The sequence below is a fragment of the Somniosus microcephalus genome, unplaced genomic scaffold (assembly GCF_052327205.1).
Source record: "Somniosus microcephalus isolate GS21.2 unplaced genomic scaffold, FLI_Smic_1.0 scaffold636, whole genome shotgun sequence".
Taxonomy (NCBI): Eukaryota; Metazoa; Chordata; class Chondrichthyes; order Squaliformes; family Somniosidae; genus Somniosus; species Somniosus microcephalus.
Window position 1 is genome coordinate 24,818 of NW_028225823.1, and position 22,461 is coordinate 47,278.

Sequence of the window (22,461 nt, forward strand, 5' to 3'; positions counted from 1 at the left end):
CATGGTTGATCTTCGCCTGAACTTCCCGCCCAATCTCCATATCCCTTGATTGCCAGAGAGTCCAAAAATCTATCTATCGCAGCCTTGAATATACTCAGCGATTCGGCATCCACAGCCCTCTGGGGTAGAGAATTCCAAAGATTCACAACCCTCTGAAGAATTTCCACCTCATCTCAGTCTTAAAGGGCCGGCTCTTATCTTGAGCCTATGCCCCTGGTTCTAGACACTCCAGCCAGGGGAAACAACCACTCAGCATCAACTGTCAATCCCCCTCAGAATCTTGTATGTTTCAATCAGCCCATCTCTCATTCTTCTAAACTCCAGAGTATCGGCCCAATCTACTCAAACTCTCCTCATACGAGAGCCCTCTCATCCCAGGAATCAATCTAGTGAACCTTCATTGCACCGCCTCTAAGGCAAGTATATCCTTCCTTAGATAAGGAGACCAAAACTGTGCACAGTGCTCCAGGTGTGGTCTCACCAAGGCCCTATACAATTGTAGCAAGACTTCCTAACTCTTGTACTCCAACCCCCTTGCAATAAAGGCCAACATGCAATTTGCCTTCCTAATTGCTTGCTGTACCTGCAGGCTAACTTTGTGCTTCCTGTACGAGGACACCTAAATCTCTCGGAGCACCAACATTTAATAGTTTCTCACCATTTAAAAAATATTCTGTTTTTCTATTCTTCCTACCAAAGTGAATAACCTCACATTTCCCCACATTATTGCCCACTCACTTAACCTGTCTATATTCCTTTACAGACTGTTCTCCTCACAGCTTACTTTCCCACCTATCTTTGTATTGTCAGCAAACTTGGATACATTGCACTCAGTCCCTTCATCGAAGGTCATTAATATAGATTGTAAATAGCTGATGCCCAAGTACCAATCCTTGCAGCACCCCACTAATAACAGCCTGCCAACTGGAAAATGACCAGTTTATCCCTACTCTCCATTTTCAGTCCTTTAACCAATCCTCTATCCATGCTAATATTACCCCCAACCCCGGTGAGTCCTCATCTTGTGTAACAATCTTTTATGTGGCACTTTATCGAATGCCTTTTGAAAATCCAAATATACTACATCCACTGGTTCCCCTTTATCTACCCTGCTAGTTACATTCTCAAAAACTCTAATAAATTTGTCAAACACAATTTCCCTTTCATAAACCCATGTTGACTCTGCCTAATCTAAGTGCCCTGTTCCAACTTCCTTAATAGAAGATTCCAGCATTTTCCCGACAACTGATGTCAGGCTAACTGGCCTGCAGTTCCCCATTTTTTCTCCCTCCTTTCTTGAACAGCGGGGTTACATTTGCTACCTTCCAATCCACGAGGACCGTTCTATAATCTAGGGAATTCTGGAAGATCAAAACCAATCAATCCACTGTCTCTGCAGCCACCGCTTAAAACCCTAGGTTGTAGGCCATCAGGTCCAGGGGATTTGTCGGCTTTTGGTCCCATTAATTTCTCCAGTACTTTTTCTTCACTAATACTAAATACTTTAAGTTCCTCACTCTCATTAGACCCTTGGTTCCCCACTATTTACAGTATGTTTTTAGTGTCTTCTACTGTGAAGACAAATACAAAATATTTGTTTAAAGTCTCTGCCATTTCTTTATTCCCCATTATAATTTCTCCTGTCTCAGCCTCTAAGGGACCAATGCTTACTTTTGCTACTCTTCCTTTTTACATACTTGTACAAGCTCTTACAATCTGTTTTTATATTTCTTGCTACTTTACTCTCATTCTGTTTTCTCCCTTTTTATCAATTTTTTGGTCATCCTTTGCTAGTTTTTAAAAGTTCTCCCAAGTAGGGTTACTACTATTCTTCACAACATTATACGCCTCTTCTTTTAATCTAGTACTATCCTTAACTTCTTTAGCTAGCCATGGATGGATCACTTTTCCCATAGAGTTTTATTACTTACTGGAATGTATATTCGTTGAGAATTTTGGAATATTTCTTTAAAGGTTTGCCACAAATGTTGTTCAACATGGAGGATTACAGATTCATCAGCTGAGGGAGGGCGGTAGGTGGTTATCAGCAGGAGGTTTCCTTGCCCTGAAGCCATGAGACTTCATGGGGTCCGGTGTCAATGTTGAGGACTCATGGCCACTCCCACCCGCCTTAATAACACTGTGCCTTACCTCAGTTTCAATTTTTTTGCACTTTTGGTTGAACCTTTCTGCAAGAGAAGCCCCATGTATTGAAAACTAAAGCAACAGATTTGTCAGGGTTTTACAGGTATAAATCAATATTCCAGGTAACCTTTTAGAAATAGTAATTAACCCATGAGGTTCAGTGTCCAATCAAAACTTTTGAAATACAATTTTTCCAGGCACATTTCTTGCATCATAAAGGATGTAACATCACTTCAGCTACTTGCAGAACCTGTAAGATTGCCTTTTTTGATGCACATAAATATTTACTATTTTTAAACAAAAACAAGATTTTTGTATTTGCATATCCATGGTAAAAAACAGAAAATGTAAATGACACTGACTGGATAGAATATGTAATCAACAGGAAGAACTAGTGTCAAGTCATTTGAAACTTCTTCACTTAATCAGATCCGCGATTGCATGAACACGTTAACCAACAGATGGCAAGCATCCAGTGGCAGAGAGATTCTCCACAGAGGCCAGTAAGCAACAGTGGAAGCTGGGAGTGTCTTGTATGTAGTTAGGACACCAGAGTCCTCGTAATAGGGAAAATTATTGCTTGTCTGATTGAAACTGCTAAAAGGAAGCCCATTGTTTCTCATTTGATTCTGCAGTATTTGGGCTTTTTCTGGGTAGCGAGGGGGGAAATTTTAAGAAAATTCCAAGATACGGCAATTTGTAGCCCCAAAAAAATCCATGTTGGTTTAAATAAGGTACAAGTCTGAAGATTCCAGTTCTATTTATTTTTTAATTTTAGTTCATGAATATTACTTCAGGAGCTATCTACCCAATTTCTACTGCAGCAATTCCACCAATTACAGCGCTGGCTATAGTAAGTTAGCAGTTTGCTCTGCATATAGTTGTCACAGGGATCAAGCCTGGCTTCCTTCTGCCATCATCAATGTTTGCAGACAACTGAAAAAGCCTGGACATGGAGGTGAAACTCAGCTGAAAAGATAAAGACTGCTTGTTTGTACACAACTAGCAATTTTGCTGCAGTCCACTTTCAATAAATGGGTAAGAAAAATATAACCATTAATCTTTGGACCAAACTGGATCTGTTTTAACCCTGGATAGTTAATGTGCTGTGGAGAATGGTGTAAGAGCCATGAAATCTTAAGAAAATACTTTAAAATAGTGGTTAAATGGCATAATACAGTTAATTTACCTGACCGACTTATTGTATTAAGAAACCCCCTATTTTCTTGCTCCAGTAGTATAGTCCGAGACACCCCCTTCATTCTTGCCACAATGGTACAGTCCCTAAGCCACACATGGTGTGCAGCCATTTTACAGTTTAAACTGCACGTGGCTGAAGGAGGCAGAAGTTGTGAGGTTTGGAGCAATACAGTTTTTGACCGTGTTCGTTTATACGTGTTTGCTTTGTAATTCCGTTTGTTAAGTGTTATAGTAAACAGTTTAAAAGACAAAGCTACGTTTGGGAACGTTTTATTTCGACACGCGTCTACTCGTTGTTAAAAGCCCCACAGCTCAGTGGCTGCCTGTTTGGAAACTAAGAAGCGCCACTACATTAGTCAAAAACTAGCTCCCTAAGAAGGAAAGGACGGAATCGTCGGCGAATGTATACACGAATGGTCACGGAGCCAGACGACAATATAAGAAAGCGAAGGTACAGTGACTGTTATTTAGCTTCTCAATAGAATGAACAAAGCAAGTAAGAGCTGCAGGTAAAATGGCCGAGGCCTTACGGAGCCAGGAGCTTCCCCCAGCCAGAAGGATTGCTGGCCAAAAGAGGGAAATAAAGCTCACCCCAAAGGCAATGGAAGAGAAGTTACATAGAAGCATAGGTGCAAGGAAGGCTAAATTAGCTCAGATAACTGGAAAAATGAAGATAATTGATCGTCTCATGGAAGATAATGCTAATATTAAGAAAGCTGAAGACATAATGTATTACGATTTCTCCAAGCTGCATGAAGAATTTAATGTACTCAATGAAGATGTATTAGCACTTCTGTCTGAAGAAGAGGGAAACGCTGATCAGCACAACTGGTTTGATCTTAAATCAACCAGCATTAAGGACTATATCAAGGCCACGGAACAGTGGATGTTAAAGATTCGTCAAGATGCTGATACAGTAGAGAAAGATAAAGTTGACGATGAAGTCGGACCAGACGATAGCATTTCAGAGACTTCAGCCAGACCGAGCAAAAATCGAAAAGAAGGTAGCTCTGTTTCTGGACGCAGGTCAGTCGCTTCTACCACAAGCTCGTCGCGACGCATGAGAGCGGAGGTTGAATGGGCGGCGTTGATGGCGCGCGCAGCATCTTTAGCGGAGAAGCAAGCTCTTGAACGGGAAGCGGCCCAACTGCAGGTCCAAGAGGCCCAACAGTCCCAGCTGCAGGCCCAAGTGCAGGCAAAGAAAGAACAGCTGGAGATAAAAACAGCTATCGCGGTCTCAGACGCCAGGTTGAGTGCGTACGAAGATTATGAAGGCTCACGGGATGGCGGGAGCGAATACTGCCAGTCAATGTTGTCACAGAGTTGGATCCAGGGCACCTTCAAGAGTTACAAGAGAGTCCGAAGGCAATCCCCTGGCATTACAGCGTGGAAGAGTGGCCTCTCCACTAACAGGAGCACGTGATGCTACCCCAGACGTCAGACAGTCTAGACTAGACCCTGCTGATGACCACCAGAGGCCTGAAGACACAGGGAGAAGCCTATACCGAGTGATGCAACGTCAGAACGAAATTACAGAGATGCTTGTAAAACAACAGAATCTGTTTCAACTCCCTCAAAGAGACATACCAGTGTTCCAAGGCGACCCACTCAAGTATAAGCCCATCAGATCCTTTGAACAAGCCATTGACTCCAAAACAGAGAGCAGCAGCGATAAGTTGTACTACCTGGGACAGTACACCAGTGGTAAACCACAAGACCTGGTCAGAAGCTGTGAACACATGAGACCGGACCGGGGATACATAGAAGCCAGGAAGTTGCTGCAGGAGCACTATGGTAACGAGCTGAAGATAGCCACTGCATATATTGAAAAGGCTACCAAGTGGCCACAGATCAGAGGACGGAGAGGCATTGAACGCATATGTTCTTTTCCTCATAGGATGTCGCAACACCATGGAGGATGTTGAATTCATGGAAGAGATGGACAATCCTACGACTATGAGAATCATCATCTCTAAGCTTCCTTACAGGATGAGAGAACAATGGAGAAGAACAGCCTTTGAGATAATGGAGAGACGGAAAAGTAGAGCCAGGTTTGCAGACTTAGTGAATTTCATAGACAAACAGGCTAAAATTGCTAGGGACCCATTGTTTGGAAACATCCAGGATGTCAGCCCGACCACCGATGGAAGAGTGAAAGCCAAGCCTGTTGAATCAAAGACTCTCAGGAAAGGTGGTTCCAGGGGAAGCAGCTTTGCAACTATCGTCACCCAGGCCGAGGAAGAAAGGCCCCAGAACTCATCTCCCAAAAAGAGCAGCACAGTGACGTCTGCTAATGCCTTTCAGAAGCCATGCTTATTCTGCCAGAAGAATCATACATTGGATTTCTGCAGCGACATCAAAGCACAGCCACATAAGGACAGAATCGAATTCCTGAAGTACAACGGCCTATGTTTTGGATGTCTCTCTCAGGGGCACCTGAGTAGAAACTGTAAGCAAAGAACAACATGCAGAGAGTGCACTCGGAAACATCCCAGTCTGCTGCATATCCATAAAGAAGAACAAGTCTCTAAGAAGAGTGAAGAAAACAATACCGACGAGAAGGTTGTTTCAAGTGCTCTGGTGTCGCTAGAACCAGAAACTTGTGGACTCACTGGGGCCGGTGACAGTGACTGTATTCTTGCCATCATACCAGTAAAGATCAAGTCTAAGAGGAGCGAGAAGCTTGTGGAGACCTACGCCTTCATGGATCCAGGTAGCTCAGCAACGTTCTGCACAGAATCACTCATGCAACAGCTGAACGTTAGAGGCAGAAGAACAGAAATCCTATTACGCACCATGGGTCATGAGAAGTCAATGCAAAGTTATATCCTGTCAGACTTAGAAGTGTGTGGACTTGAAGAGAAGGACTTCATAGACCTGCCTAATGTTTTCACACAGAGGGAGATTCCTGTTAAAATAGGGAACTTAGCCCTGCAGAAGGATGTGGATAGATGGCCTTACCTAGAAAAGGTGCGTCGCCCATACATTGAAGCAGAAATTGGCCTATTAATTGGAACCAATGCCTACAAAACTATGGAACCATGGCAGGTGATAAACAGCAAGGATGACGGACCCTACGCCGTCAGGACAGCCCTTGGATGGGTAGTCAATGGACCGGTAAGGAGAGATGATGGCAACAAGTCAAACAAGGAGGAACGACAAAACGTCAGTTAATCGCATCTCTATCGCAAGCATTGAAGAGCTGTTGATACAGCAGTTCAACGCAGACTTCTCAGAACGCAGCTGTGAGGAAAGGACAGAGATGTCACAAGAAGACCGTCAGTTCATGGATTTGATGACAAGGTCTACACAGTTCATTGATGGCCACTATCACATTGGTTTGCCACTGAGAAGACAGACCGCGAAGATGCCGAACAATCGCTGCATAGCAGAACAACGCGCCATCAGTCTAAAGAGAAAGCTGAACAAGAACCCCGACTTTCACGAAGACTACAAAGGCTTCATGAGAAACATCATAGCGAAAGGCTATGCTGTAAAAGTGCCCGAGGAACAGTTGAACAGAGACGATGGAAGGGTCTGGTACATTCCTCATCACGGTGTGTATCACCCAAAGAAGAAAAAGATTCGGGTAGTGTTTGACTGCGCCGCCTCATTCAGGAGGAACTTCACTGAATGACCAGCTGCTTCAAGGTCCTGATCTTACTAATACCCTCATTGGCGTCTTGACTAGGTTTAGACAAGAGCTCGTTGCCATGATGGCAGACATAGAATCAATGTTCTACCAAGTCAGAATCCCTGGTGAAGATGCTGATCTTCTGCGTTTCCTTTGGTGGCCAGATGGCGACGTTAGTCAAGCGATGGTGGAATGTAGAATGGCCGTACACTTGTTCGGAGCCACATCATCTCCCAGCTGTGCAAGCTACGCTCTCAGAAAAACTGCAGAAGATGGCAAAGGCAAAGCACCATCAGAGGCTGTGGAGACAATCTTCAGAAACTTTTATGTCGATGACTGTCTGAAGTCCATGTCAACAGAAGACGATGCCATTGCACTGTCAAGAGACCTTAGAACTCTGTTCGAATGGAGGATTCCATCTGACTAAGTGGATAAGCAACAGCAGAGCAGTTCCAGCTTCTATCCCAGAAAAGGAAAGAGCCACTGAAGTCAAAGATCTGGACCTGAGCCACGATGTCCTTCCTATCGAGAGAGCTCTTGGTGTACAATGGTGCATTGAGTCAGACACGTTCAACTTCAGGATAATGGTGAACGAAAGACCATCCACAAGACGAGGGATTCTCTCCGTGGTCAGTTCCATCTACGACCCTCTCGGATTCCTGGCACCACTCATTCTGCCGGTGAAGCTGATGCTATGAGAGCTGTGTAGAGACAAGAGAGGGTGGGATGAAGATATCCCAGAAGGTCAAGCTCAGAGATGGCACAGATGGTTGACAGATTTGCAACAACTTTCTAGCTTCAACGTCAGTAGGTGCATCAAGCCCGCGAGTTTTGGAGTTACAAAGACGGCTCAACTACATCATTTCTCGGACACCAGTGAGGACGGCTATGGCACGGCTACTTACCTCTTGCTGACAAATCAACAGGGCCAGAAACATTGTGCCTTCCTCATGGGGAAATCCAGGGTGGCTCCGCTGAAGCAGGTCACCATCCCGAGACTGGAATTGACGGCAGCGGTTGTTGCAGTTAAAGTTGACCAGGTGATGCGGAAAGAGTTACAGCTCCCATTAGAAGAATCTGTCTTCTGGACGGATAGCACGACGGTGCTGAAGTATATAGAGAATGAGAAGATACGCTTCAAGACCTTCGTAGCAAACAGAATCTCATCCATTAGAGAAGCTACACAACCATCCCAATGGAGGTATGTAAACACCTCATTAAACCCAGCAGATCAAGCCTCACGGGGATTGAAGGCTGAAAACTTCATGAGGAGTGAAACTTGGATACAAGGCCCAAGTTATCTGCTGGAAACAGAGAGATCATGGCCAGAAAGACCAGATATGCCAAGTCAGATTGCTGAAGACGACGTCGAAGTCAAGAGATCAGTCACAGTAAATCTCATAAATACGAAAGAGAACTTTGACACAGTGAACAAGCTTGTTAACCATTTCTCAGGATGGCACCAGTTGAGGAAAGCAGTTGCATGGTTTCTAAGGTTGAAAGAGTTGCTGCTACACCTGAGCGGTAAGAGAAAAGAGTACCGAGCCACTATCAGTCAGTCTGAAAGTAACCCCGATAAGCAGAGAATGCTTCTACAGCAGTATATGCATCAGCACAAGACCACATTGGGCAAGAATTCATTGACCGTGGAGGATTTGGCCAAGGCTGAGAAGGAGATAGTTCGCTTCAGTCAAAGACAAAGATACCCAGAAGAAATCGAAGCTCTACAGCGAAATACTCCAATCAAGAAAGGTAGTCATATCTACAAGCTGGACCCTACACTGCAAGATGGAGTACTGAGGGTGGGAGGGAGACTAAACAAATCTGCTATGCCAGAGGAGGCCAAGCATCCTGCTATCCTTTCTAAGGACCTCCGGGTTGCTACTCTCATTCTTCAGCATATACACCAGAGTATTGGACACAGTGGGAGGAATCACGTGCTTGCGAAGCTAAGACAAAGATACTGGATTCCAGGAGCTAATTCCGTAATAAGAAAAATACTCTCTGAATGCATTGTTTGCAGACGGTTACACGCTAGAGCTGGGGAGCAGAAAATGGCAGACCTGCCTGAAGACCGTTTGTTACCAGACAAGCCCCCATTTACAAACGTAGGGGTGGACTATTTCGGGCCTTTCGAGGTAAAGCGAGGACGGAGCCTTGTCAAGAGATATGGTGTGCTTTTCACTTGTTTGACCATCAGGGCAGTTCATATTGAGGTGGCACACACGCTTGACACGGATTCCTGTATTAACGCCTTGCGGCGCTTTGTCTGTAGAAGAGGACAGGTGTCCATTATGCGTTCTGATAATGGCACTAATTTCGTCGGAGCGGAGAGAGAACTACGGGAAGCTATTGAAGGTTGGAATCAGCTTAAAATACAGGAAGCCATGATGCAAACAGGGATTAAGTGGATCTTCAATCCTCCGGCTGCATCCCACCACGGAGGTGTCTGGGAAAGACAGATACGCACCGTAAGAAAACTACTCAGTTCTGTACTGAAGCAGCAAGCGCTTGACGACGAGGGACTCCAAACCGTTCTGTGCGAGGTCGAAGCCATCATTAATGACCGACCGATAACTAAGACATCAGATGATCCCAATGACCTTGAAGCCCTGACTCCGAACCACCTGTTGTTGTTGAAAACACAGCCAGCCATGCCCCCGGGAGTCTTCAAAAAGGAAGATCTGTATGCCCGTCGGAAGTGGAGGCAAGTTCAGTATATGTCAGACCTTTTCTGGACCAGATGGACAAGAGAATACTTACCTCTGCTACAGGAGCGTCAAAAATGGTCCAAAATAAAGAGGAACTTCATTGTCGGAGACATTGTCTTAATCGTGGACGATTCAGCCCCTAGAAATTCTTGGTTGATGGGAAAAATAATTAAGACCATGCCAGACTCCAGAGGCGTCGTTCGTCGCGTTCGTTTGCAAACCAAGACCAGTACCCTGGAAAGACCGATCACAAAGCTCTGCCTGCTACAAGAAGCAGCGTGAAAGGTTCCTGAACGAAAAAAGTGGACACTTATATTGTAAATATGTTGAACTCATTAGTTTATGGCTCTTAATGTTTGAGTAATTGATATGCTTCATGTGCCTAGTCAATTAGGGGCCGGAATGTAAGAGCCATGAAAGCTTAAGAAAATACTTTAAAATAGTGGTTAAATGGCATAATAGTTAATTTACCTGACCGACTTATTGTATTAAGAAACCCCCTATTTTCTTGCTCCAGTAGTATAGTCCGAGACACCCCCTTCATTCTTGCCACAATGGTACAGTCCCTAAGCCACACATGGTGTGCAGCCATTTTACAGTTTAAACTGCACGTGGCTGAAGGAGGCAGAAGTTGTGAGGTTTGGAGCAATACAGTTTTTGACCGTGTTCGTTTATACGTGTTTGCTTTGTAATTCCGTTTGTTAAGTGTTATAGTAAACAGTTTAAAAGACAAAGCTACGTTTGGGAACGTTTTATTTCGACACGCGTCTACTCGTTGTTAAAAGCCCCACAGCTCAGTGGCTGCCTGTTTGGAAACTAAGAAGCGCCACTACAAATGGTCTTACGTATCAGCTGCGGCTCAGTGGGTAGCACACTTGCCTCCGAGTCCCACTCCAGGGACTTGAGCACATAAATCTAGGTTGACACTCCAGTGCAGTGCTGAGGGAGTGCTGCACTGTCGGAGGTGCCATCTTTCAGATGAGATGTTAATCCGAGGCCCCGTCTGCTCTCTCAGGTGGACATAAAAGATCCCATGGCATTATTTCAAAAAAGGGCAGGAGAGTTATCCCCGGTGTCCTGGGGATATTTATCCCTCGATCAACATCACAAAAAACAGATTGTCTGGTCATTATCACATTGCTGTTTGCGGGAGCTTGCTGTGCGCAAACTGGCTGCCGCGTTTCCCACATTACAAGAGTGACTACACTCCAAAAGTACTTAATTGGCTGTAAAGTGCTTCGAGATGTCCGGTGGTCGTGAAAGGTGCTATATAAATACAAGTTTGTCTTTCTTAAAATGGGTAAATTTCAAAATTTTACAAAGCAATGGTTTATTGCTACAATTTCAATATGCTGACCTCCAGAATTTCCAGAAATGTTACCAGTCACTTCCTATTTTCATATTCTTTCTGCACCAACTGATAGTTGCTACGTATTGATCAGACAGGAAATGTGTCAATGTTTACAATGTAGTCTTCTTATTAATTTATTTTGCATGGCACTGAAAATGCACAAAAATAGTCTCTCTTCCTGGAATTCGCTCCGCTTTTCTCCCAGTCCTAATTATGTTTCCTACTATGTCTTAATTTGTCTCTCACTGTCTTTGGATTGCTTTCACACTTGGATCGTTATCTCACTCTCGATTTCCAATTCTTCCTGTCGCCTCTCCCTTCTGTATGTTTGTGTCTATATGCCCATTAAAGTTCCTTTCCTGAATTTGCATCTTCCTTTTAAAAGGCTTAAGCACCTCCCAAGCCCGCAACCTCTACCACCTAGAAAGACAAAGACATGGGAACACCATCACCTCCAAGTTCCCCTCCAAGTCACACACCATCCTGACTTGGAAGTATATCACCATTCCTTCATTGTCACTGGGTCAAAATCCTGGAACTCCCTCCCTAACAGCACTGTGAGAGTACCTTCAACATGCAGACTGCAGTGGTTCAAGAAGGCTCACCACCACCATCTCAGGGGCAACTAGGGATGGGCAATAAAAGCTGGCCTTGCCAGCGACGCCCACATCCCAGGAATATTTTTTTTAATTTTTTTTTAAAGCAATACGAGAATCAAAATGAACGTGGTCGAAGGGAGTGATCCATCCTGGTTAGACACAGGCAGTCGAGTTGCTACAGCACATGCTAGTATAAGACAAGCTAGGGGTTGGAGTTTGGGAGGGAAACACCAGGTTCTGGTCAGAAAAGCAGCATACAGCTGACCAATACTGGCACATTCAAGAACCTCAACAGCATAAACTAAAGGCATGGGCCTGGGAGAGAGCTGGGGTCCTGGGGGAGGGGGGGGATGATAAGAACAACATAAGAAGTAGGAGCAGGAGTAGGCCATACGGCCCCTCGGGCCTGCTCCGCCATTCAATAGGATCATGGCTGATCCGAACTTAGACTCACGTCCACTTCCCTGCCCTCTCCCCGTAACCCCTTATTCCCTTATCAGCTAGGAAACTGTCTATCTCCGTTTTAAATTTATTTAATGTCGCAGCTTCCATAACTCTGAGGCAGTAAATTCCATAGATTTATTACCCTCTGAGTGAAGAAGTTTTTCCTCATCTCAGTTTTGAAAGGGCAGCCCCTTATTCTAAGATTATGCCCCCTAGTTCTAGCCTCACCCATCAGTGGAAACATCCTCACCGCATCCACCCGATCAAGCCCCCTCACAATCTTATATGTTTCGATAAGATCACCTCTCATTCTTCTGAATTCCAATGAGTCCCAACCTACTCAACCTTTCTTCATAAGTCAACCCCCTCATCTCCGGAATCAACCGAGTGAACCTTCTCTGAACTGCCTAGAGAGCAAGTATATCTTTTCTTAAATATGGAAACCAAAACTGTATGCCGTATTCTAGGTGTGGCCTCACCAGTACCCTGTATAACTGCAGCAAGACTTCCCTGCTTTTATACTCCATTCCCCTTGCAATAAAAGCCAAGATTCCATTGGCCTTCCTGATCACCTGCTGTACCTGCATTCTAACCTTCTGTGTTGCATGCACCAGGACCCCCAGATCCCTTTGTACTGTAGCACTTTGCAGTTTCTCTCCATTTAGATAAGAACTTGCTCTTTGATTTTTTTCTGCCAAAGTGCATAACCTCACACTTTCCAACATTATATTCCATCTGCCAAATTTTTGCCCACTCACTTAGCCTGTCTATGTCCTTTTGCAGGTTTTTTTATGTCCTCCTCACTCACTGCTTTCCCTCCCATCTTTGTATCGTCGGCAAACTTGGATACGTTGCACTCGGTCCCTTCCTCCAAATCGTTAATATAGATTGTAAAGAGTTGGGAACTCTTGGGATCTGAGGGAACAAAGTTGAGCAAGTAAAAGCAAACTGCAGGTCCTAAAGAGTGAATCTGAGGTAGGGGAGGAGAGGGGGTTAAGCAGAGCAGGGTTTGAAATCCAGAGGTGAAAGAGAAGTGGGTAGATGAAAGTGGTGCTGGCCTCTTTGTATTTTGGGGGTATAGAAAGGTTTGCAAGCTTCTGAATCAGGGATGCATAGTGTTGCTGCTGTAAAGGGGCAGTGCACGTTGAATAGGCACAAGCATAGTCAACATCAGGACTGGCAGATCAACTGATTTTCTGAGCACTTATACTGCTGCTTCACAGTTCCAACTGTTACAAGCAGCAGGAGCATTAGTCAGCAATTCAGCTGATCTACCGGTCTCTAAGTTGAGGAGGCCTGTACGCTCATTTAAAAATCTCCTTCCAGGTCTACAACAGAACCCGTCAGTACCCCCAACACAAGAAGTGGAACGCAAACATGACAAGAGCAGGACCACTCTTAAAATTACTGCAAGGGAGAAGGGAGTGGAGTTGGAGTACCCCCAGGCAGGCCCTCAAATGGAAGGAACGGAAGGAATGGAGCACAGATGGAGCTTCCAACATTGGCCTCAAAAGCAAAGGGATGGAGAGGAGTCAAACACCCAAGGTGGGCCAAAGAAGGAGTGGAGCAGAAACCCGAGCTGATTCAGGAGGGAGTACAGACTGAACAGAGTAGGCAAAATACCTGGGGCTGGGTAATGGAAAGCCATTATGGCAGCCAAAAACTGTCCGAATTTTTCTCCCCTCCCCAGCAATCTGAACAGTGGGATTTTGTATTCAACTTGGGCCAGTTTTGAGATCCGATGGGTCCACACCATCACACAATTATGCAAGACCAATCAGTAATGTTATTTGCTCAATCATACAGTCCCCACCCCTTAAACTGCCCATGTTTAAAAATCAGGCAAATCTCGCTAACCAATTCCCATTATTGTCAATTACAAAGTCACTCCTTACAGCTTTTTAAGCGTGCTGGCTATATCAAGCAGACACTGGTGTTCAGTAAGTAGTTTGCACTTCGTTAAGGTGTACTTCCAAATAAATAACTAAGCAATTCAGGTACAGCTAATCCAACCATCTTTTTCCAGTAGACAATTTTTATCTTTGGTATTAGTTTTGTCATCTGCTACCCCTACAGTGGAGTTCAAGTTCCTCTGCTACTGCCTTGCTGTTCTTACAGGCAACCATTGCGAAAGAAGATACAGCAAACAAACAATACAGATTAAATCAGAGTATACCTTTTCTGTGCCAAGTCTCAATGTCATTATGCGCAGGTACTCTTGAAATAATTGTTTTTGTCCATTTTAAGGTTTAATTAGCATCAGAACTTTTTGATCATGTAAACCACTCAATCCATGTAGCGGGCAAATCGCGTTAGCATCAATGCACCCGCTATAGGTGGTGAAAAAGAGACTTGCATTTATATAGCACCTTTCACGACCACTGGATATCTCAAAGCACTTTACAGCCAATTAAGTACTTTTGGAGTGTAGTCACTGCTGCAATGTGGGAAACGCGGCAGCCAATTTACACACAGCAAGCTCCCACAAACAACAATGTGATATTGACAGATAATCTGTTATGTGGAATGAGGGATAAATATTGGCCAAGACACCGGGGATAACTCCCCTGCTCTTCTTCGAAATAGTGCCTTGGGATCTTTAACATCCACCCGAGAGTGCAGACGGGGCATCGGTTTAACGTCTCATCTGAATGATGGCACCTCCAACAGTGCAGCACTCCCTCAGCACTGCACTGGAGTGTCAACCTAGCTTTATGTGCACAAGTCCCTGGAGTGGGACTTGAACCCACAACCTTCTGACCTAGAGGCGAGTGTGCTACCAACTGAGCCATAGGTGACACATGAGGACTATATGACAGACAATACTGTTACTATATTACATGCACTTTTAACACTAGTTTTCTAAACAGTGGTCAACTGGATCTGCAATATTTTCACCAAACCAAACAGAAAGACCACACTTATACAAAACACTTTGTAACTCTCTATCAATCTGAGTGAAGAACCATTTTTAAAAAAAACTACAACTCTTCAAGCACAAATTTAGATTAAAACAAACCCTCTAATTGCCTCTCATCAAATCTCACACACAGTAGTCACCACAATTTTCCACAAAAAAAAGTCACCGAAACTCTTCAGGAACACTCAAACAAATTACAGGAAACTTTCGTTTAACCGGAGGTTAAATGTCCAGAAAGCTCTATCTACCGGCAAAATTCAGGAGCCGTTTCCTATAAGTTTTTTTTACTTCTCGTTGCTTTTTTTTCCCCCAGTCAGGCTCTGCAAGGTCTAGCTGAAGCTGTTGCTTAGCTACAGAGACGCTTTTAAGCTGCGGCCGACTGTTTTGAAGCTGTTGCTAAGCAACAGGGTTTGTTGATTCACACGGAGCTCAAAAGCTCCATATGTTTTAACATTAGCTCTGGTTTCTACGGCAGTTTTGATGGTACGGCACCAGCTCAGTCCAGTCAGTGCCGGATACCAGAAAGTTTCCTGTAGCAAGATTTTGAGACGATTAGAGTATTATATCTACATTTACCTCCAGATCCCAGCTGTTTGTAGAACCTATACTCCAAGTGAAGTTGTGGTGCTCTGGACTTCATAGGTTCCTAAATTTAAAAAAAGATACATTAATTTAAACATGCAAGAAAGGGACATTCTAGTAAACGTGGATAATATTTGCACTTATGTTGCATCAATGAGCCTCAGAAAACTTCAGTGAAATGCAGTGACTTATAAAAGACCTAGCGTCTTGGGAAGTTTTAATACGTTAAAGGTGCTAAAAAAAAGCAAGTTGTTGTTTTCAGTAAATGCTGCTATGTTCAACCTCAAAGTAGACACATCTGTACATGGAATTGTTTAAGCTTTCCTGTTCAATTTAATACTATTAGCACCATGACAAATTGAACAGTTCTTTCTTTTGCTTCCCAGCTCCTATTTGCAGTACTAGATTGCACCAAGAATACCCCACAAGAGGCTATGAAACAGAAAATATTTCACAAGTAGCTTTGACCACAATGCAGCTCATTTTTGTTTTAATAAATCGAGTGGCACACTGTATTAAGGATAGATATTTTAGCAGAGCAGATTATACATAATAGTTTATTACTGTGTGTATATAAACTAGACTCAGCAGGGATTAGAGAGAGAGCAGTCAGTTGCCACCTCATTGTCCTTCATTTTGCGGAGGTCAGTGTTGGTAGGATGCACTTATCCCTGCAAGAGGTACAGTTTGCACACAATAATATGCAGTATTGAACCAAGCATCTGAAATTTGTATTTTGGTTCAAGCTATGTGACTGATTTTGAAATATTCAAACTGTGCCAGTAGATCCAATTAGAACTGGATGTTGCGCCCACTGTCAACTTAGTGCACCTGATATTTGTTTTGAAGGTTTGCTCATTGATAAAGTTGTCAAAAAAACAAGGCAATCACATTTACCCTATTTCATAACAGTACAGTACCAAGAGCACTGCACAAGATTTTCCTTAGCTCTGTATAACACGCTGAGGCTTTAAATTGGCACCAGTCACTGAAGGCATTAAATTGAAGTGTATCTATTACCAGGTATAACATTTCAAACTCCTAGGCACACACACACAGAAAGCGCCGTGGAAGCAACAGCTGCCCAGTTTACCACAAGCAGAACAGTGAGCTTTAACAGTGAAATCTTGACACATCATACATCAACAAATTGACTATCTCGATTTATCCAAGTTTTGGCCCGGTTCGGGGCCCAAGCATTAAATTGTATTGAATTTTATTTAGATACATCAAAAGTAATTTCATATCTCCGCTCAGCCACACTCTTTGGCTGTGAAGCACTTTGGGATGCTGTGAGGTTGTGAAAGGCAATATATAAATGCAAGTTATTTCCTGCTCGATGTTGCAATGCAAAAGCAAAATATCAAAAAAAATGCACAGTTTGTCACAATTTGACCCGAACTCTAACCATTCAATGTTCCTTTAAGAGATAGTAAGGTTGCAACCATCACATTCACAGTATTCAGCTGGCAAACAGCTCCATATACTTCACAAGATACACCACTTAAGTATTAGTACAAAGGTTACCTCAACCTTGAATATAGGTTCCAACACCAACAATGAAGGGGTTGTCTTAAGAAAGGTTGAGCCTATACTCATTGGAGTTTAGAAGAATGAGGGGGGGATCTTATTGAAACTTATATAAGATTCTGAAGGGGCTTGACAGGGTACATGCAGAGGGGATGTTTCCCCTCGTGGGAGAATCTAGAACTAGGGGGCATCATTTCAGAATAAGGGGAAACCCTTTTAAATCGGAAATGAGGAGGAATTTCTTCTCTCAGAGGGTCGTGAATCTTTGGAATTCTCTTCCCCAGAGAGCTGTGGAGGCTGGGTCATTGAATGTATTTAAAGGTGGAGATAGACAGATTTTTGAAAGGTAAGGGAGTCAAGGGTTATGGGGAGCGGGCAGGGAAGTGGAGTTGAGGCCAAGATCAGATCAGCCATGATCTTATTGAATGGCAGAGCAGGCTCGAGGGGCCAAATGACCTACTCCTGCTCCTACGTCTTATGTTACCCCTGCAAAATGTTCAAGGCTGTACATTCTTGCTAATATTCATGATGCACACTTCAAATTAAAATGTTTTACCAGCAACCAACGTTCTCCTACTAGGTTAGGTTATGTAGGGTTATTTAAATCACAGATCAAATTCCGTTTGACTACTTTGTACTCAGTCACCCACTCCTAACTACCCCTCCTTAATAGTTAGCCCTCCCACCTGCCTGCACCCCCTTAACAAGCAGATGTGCAAGTCTCAGTTTTAATGGATTCAGCACTTTTAGCTATTCACCCCATTCATCTTAGATGTGTATGAATGGAGGAAGGAATGATGGTACCAAACAGAAGTTGCTGTGTAAGTTATGCACAGGTGATTGTACCGAATCCAGGTTGATCGTGATTCAATGTGAATATTATAGTTTTGGATTTTTTGAACTATCTACTCAGTCCAATAAAGGTTCCTGTAAGAATAATTTTCCTTTTTTTTTTTAAAATTCGTTCATGGAATGTGGGCGTCACTGGCAAGGCCAGCATTTATTGCCCATGCCTAACTGCCTTTGAGAAGGTGGTGGTGAGCCACCTTCTTGAACCGCTGCAGTCCGTGTGGTGAAGGTACTCCCACAGTGCTGTTAGGGAGGGAGTTCCAGGATTTTGACCCAGCACTGATGAAAGAAGCGATATACTTGCTAGACAGGATGGTGTGTGGCTTGGAGGGGAACCTGGAGGTGGTGGTGTTCCCATGCGCCTGCTGCCCTTGTCCTTCTAGGTGGCAGAGGTCACGGGTTTGGGAGGTGTTGCCAAAGAAGCCTTAGCGAGTTGCTGCAGTGCATCTTGTAGATGGTACACACTGCAGCCATGGTGCACCAGTGGTGGAGGGAGTGAATGTTTAAGGTGGTGGATGGGGTGCCAATCAAGCGGGCTGCTTTGTCCTGAATGGTGTTGAGCTTCTTGAGTGTTGTTAGAGCTGCACTCATCCAGGCAAGTGGAGAGTACTCCATCACACTCCTTGAAGGCTTTGGGGAGTCAGGAGGCGAGACAGTTGCCGCAGAATACCTAGCCTCTGACCTGCTCTTGTTGCCACAGTATTTATGTGGCTGGTCTAGTTAAGTTTCTGGTCAATGGTGACCCCCCAGGATGTTGATGGTGGGGGATTCGGCAATGGTAATGCCATTGAATGTCAAGGGGCGGTGGTTAGACTCTCGCTTGCTGGAGATAGTCATTGCCTGGCACTTGTGTGGCACGAATGTTACCTGCCACTTATCAGCCCAAGCCTGAACGTTGTCCAGGTCTTGTTGCATGCGGGCATGGACTGCTTCATTATCTGAGGAGTTGCGAATGGCATTGAACACTGCAGTCATCAGCGAACATCCCTATTTCTGACCTTATGTTGGAGGGAAGGTCACTGATGAAGCAGCTGAAGATGGTTGGGCCTAGGACACTGCCCTGAGGAACTCCTGCAGCGATGTTCTGGGGCTGTGATGATTGACCTCCAACCACCACATCCATCTTCCTTTGTGCTAGGTATGACTCTAGCCAGTTGAGAGTTCCCCCCCCCCACCCCCAATTCCCATTGACTTCAGTTTGACTAGGGCTCCTTGATGCCACACTCGGTCAAATGCTGCCTTGATGTCAAGGGCAGTCACTCTCACCTCACTTCTGGAATTCAACTCTTTTTCCATGTTTGGACCAAGGCTGTAATGAGGTCGGAGTCGAGTGGTCTTGGCGGAACCCAAACTGGGCATCAGTGAGTAGGTTATTGGCGAGTCAGTGCCGCTTGATAACACTGTCGATGACACCTTCCATCACTTTGCTGATGATTGAGAGTAGACTGATGGGGCGGTAATTGGCCAGACGTACCTGGGCAGTTTGCCACATTGTCGGATAGATGCCAGTGTTGTAGGTGTACTGGAACAGCTTGGCTAGAGGCACGGCTAGTTCTGGAGCACAAGTCTTCAGCACGACAGCCAGGATGTTGTCAGGGCCCATAGCCTTTGCTGTATCCAGTGCACTCAGCAGTTTCTTGATATCATGTGGAGTGAATCGAATTGGCTGAAGACTGGCTTCTGTGATGGTGGGCACCTCAGTAAGAGGCCGATATGGATCAGCCACTCGACACTTCTGGTTGCAAATGCTTCAGTTTTGTCTTTTGCACTCACTTCCTGTGACAATCTGGAAGCTGTACTTTTTCTACACTCTGTCTTTGCAAACCAAATGGGGCTGACAATTACCCCAAATCACACTTTTGGACTTGCACTACCAAATTCTATTCAAGATCGCAGATGTTACCACGCAGGCCAAAGGTTTGTAGGCAAAAGAAAATATCGTAATTTACACAAGTAATATGTAGCACAACAATAATGATTATATTAAAAATAACATACACAAGAAAAACTGTCACAGATCAAGTCTGCATTACTTAAGAATCTTAATTTCAGAAGTTTTGCCACTGCCTAGGAAATTCAGCCTGTTCTTGTGCTCTGGTTTGAATCTTCATTCACTGTGTAGCAGGATTCACTTCTGAGACTTTTAATTTGGTTCTTGCAATCTCTTTGGGGGGGAAAAAAACCTTCAATGCTCATCGGATCCTTGCTTTTAGCCCTTAATTATCAAAATCAACACTTCTGGTGAACTCTGATGAAGAATTTCCCAGACAAGCGCAATACTTCATACATATATATTCAATTTTTTTTTTAAACCACAACAATAACAACTTGCATTTATACAGTGCCGTAGTGCAACGCCCCAAAGCACTTCACAGGAGCATTCAGACAAAATTTGACAGCAAGCCAAGGAGGAGATATTTGGACAGGTGACCAAAAGCTTGGTCAGAGGTAGGTTTTAAGGAGCATTTTAAAAGGAGGTGGGAGAGCTAGAGAGGAGGAGAGTTTTAGGGAGGGAATTCCAGACCTTAGGACTGAGGCAGCTGAAGGCACGGCTGCTAATGATGCAGCGATTAAATCGGGGATGCGCAAGAGGCCAGAATTGGAGAAGTGTAGATATCTCGGGGGATTGTAGGGCTAGAGGAGGTTACCAAGATAGGGAGGGGGAAGGCCATGGAGGAATTTGAAAACAAGGGTGAGAATTTTAAAATCAAGGTGTTGCCAGACAGGGAGCCAATGTAGGTCAGCGAGCACAGGGGCGATGGATATCCAGGAAGATACAAAACATTGTGGCGAACTTATGAAAAACATTTTTTTAATTCTGAACAAAGGAACAACTCTAAGTAATCAAACCAATCGATCAAATTCAATCTGATCTTTTAATTAAATGAAACAAATACTTCAAACTTTGCTGCAACAATGCAGTCTCAGTTCACCATTTCTCGTGCACCTGCAGTGCCCAATCCATGTTAAACGTGAACCATTATTAACAGTCAAGAAAATTTTATCTTATCCAGATATGAGGATATTACCATGAAGTAGGGGAAATACTTGTAATTTAACACACATCTCAGTGAGGTATTTTGGAAAAAGAAAATCAAAGTAATATTTCCTATCTGTAGGAAATACTAACTTCAATGGGGGTGTGCCATTCGGGCATCAACTACAAAGGATCAGCAGCAAACAGCACCACTGATATCCAGACTTGCCCATGTTCAAAAACTCAGTAAATCAATCCAATGGGGCACGCTAGTTTGGTACACCACAGTATTGAATCTACCAGCTTAGATCTCTCCAGATTGGCATCTGTTCGGGTGCTGGATACCAAAATGCACAAATTCAAGTGAAACTGCTCCTTGACTGTCTTCATTGGTGATATCAGCAGAGTGGCTACCAACAATTGAGAGATTTAAAATGCCACAGAAAAGAAACAGATCTCACGTCTTGACACAAAAAACTTTGTCCGAATACCGAGCTTAGAGTGCGGTTAAAAAAAACTGCTTCATATCGAAACTACTTCCCCACCACCATCTTATGAATAAATATTAAAGCAAAATCTCTGTAGATAACACTGACATTTTATCTGGACATCTTGAATACTTTGCCTTTTAAACATAACCATCACAAATCTTAGATTTCTTCCAATAATGTGCACTAACAGTCAAATAAGAATTACTTTGGGTCCAATTCACTACAACAGCAAAAGAACAGGAACAGTTACTGACTTACCAGTTTAATTGCCACATATTCATTTGTGTACAAGTTTTTACCTTGAAGAAAGAGAAAAACAATTAGATATCTTTAATCTGGTGATTTGACAGTGCAGTATTGTGAACACAATTATTTTGGCCATTAAATCAAAAACTGTGCATTCTTTAATGTTGCTGCTAAACAACTGCACCTATTTTAAAAGGATACCAGCAAAATAATGACTAATTTAGTGCATTTATAAAACACTATAAAGTATTGCCAGAAAAGCTAAATGTGAATGCGTTCTGTAAATCTATTGATCAAGTATATTTATGCAGAAAAGGTGGAGGGTGATTCTAGAGTCTCTTGTGAAACCAACGGTAAAATGAAGCTTTAACCTCTCCCTTGTCCCTCCAGGCTGACCCATACAAGAGAAAGAAAAGCCATCATAAATGTTTCTAGCATACTCTCTTTATAAGGGCAGTCAGATAAGAACAGAAGGCAGACACACCAGTCAGTGAGGATTGGGGGTGGGGGAAGAAACACAAAGACAATGAGAGACAGAAAAAATGTGAGCGAGAGAGACAGATAAAATAAGCAAGTGACAGAGGAGAGACAGAGAGAGAGAGAGCATGAGCAAGTGTGAGACGGAGAGCACAAGAGCAGCAAGCGACAGAGAGACAACCAAACACTCAAGAGACAGCAATTTGCATTTAAATAGCATCTTTAACACAGAACATCTTAAGGCATTTAACAGAGGAGCAAGGGGAAAAAATGGACATTGAATCAAAGAAGGAGACATTAGGAGA

The 22,461-nt window shown here is 43.7% G+C and overlaps 1 protein-coding gene across 1 annotated transcript in view; it reads right to left on the minus strand.

Annotated features, from left to right (window-relative positions):
- The window catches only part of LOC147081231 (casein kinase I-like), a 106,790-nt gene that overhangs the window by 24,809 nt on the left and 59,520 nt on the right, over window positions 1-22,461 (minus strand). The window contains exons 3-4 of the mRNA XM_085980869.1: window positions 21,692-21,732; window positions 15,581-15,650 (exon numbers count right to left, since the gene is read on the minus strand). Of these exons, the coding sequence (XP_085836995.1) occupies window positions 15,581-15,650; window positions 21,692-21,732 (111 nt within the window). The remainder of the gene's footprint in view (window positions 1-15,580; window positions 15,651-21,691; window positions 21,733-22,461) is intronic.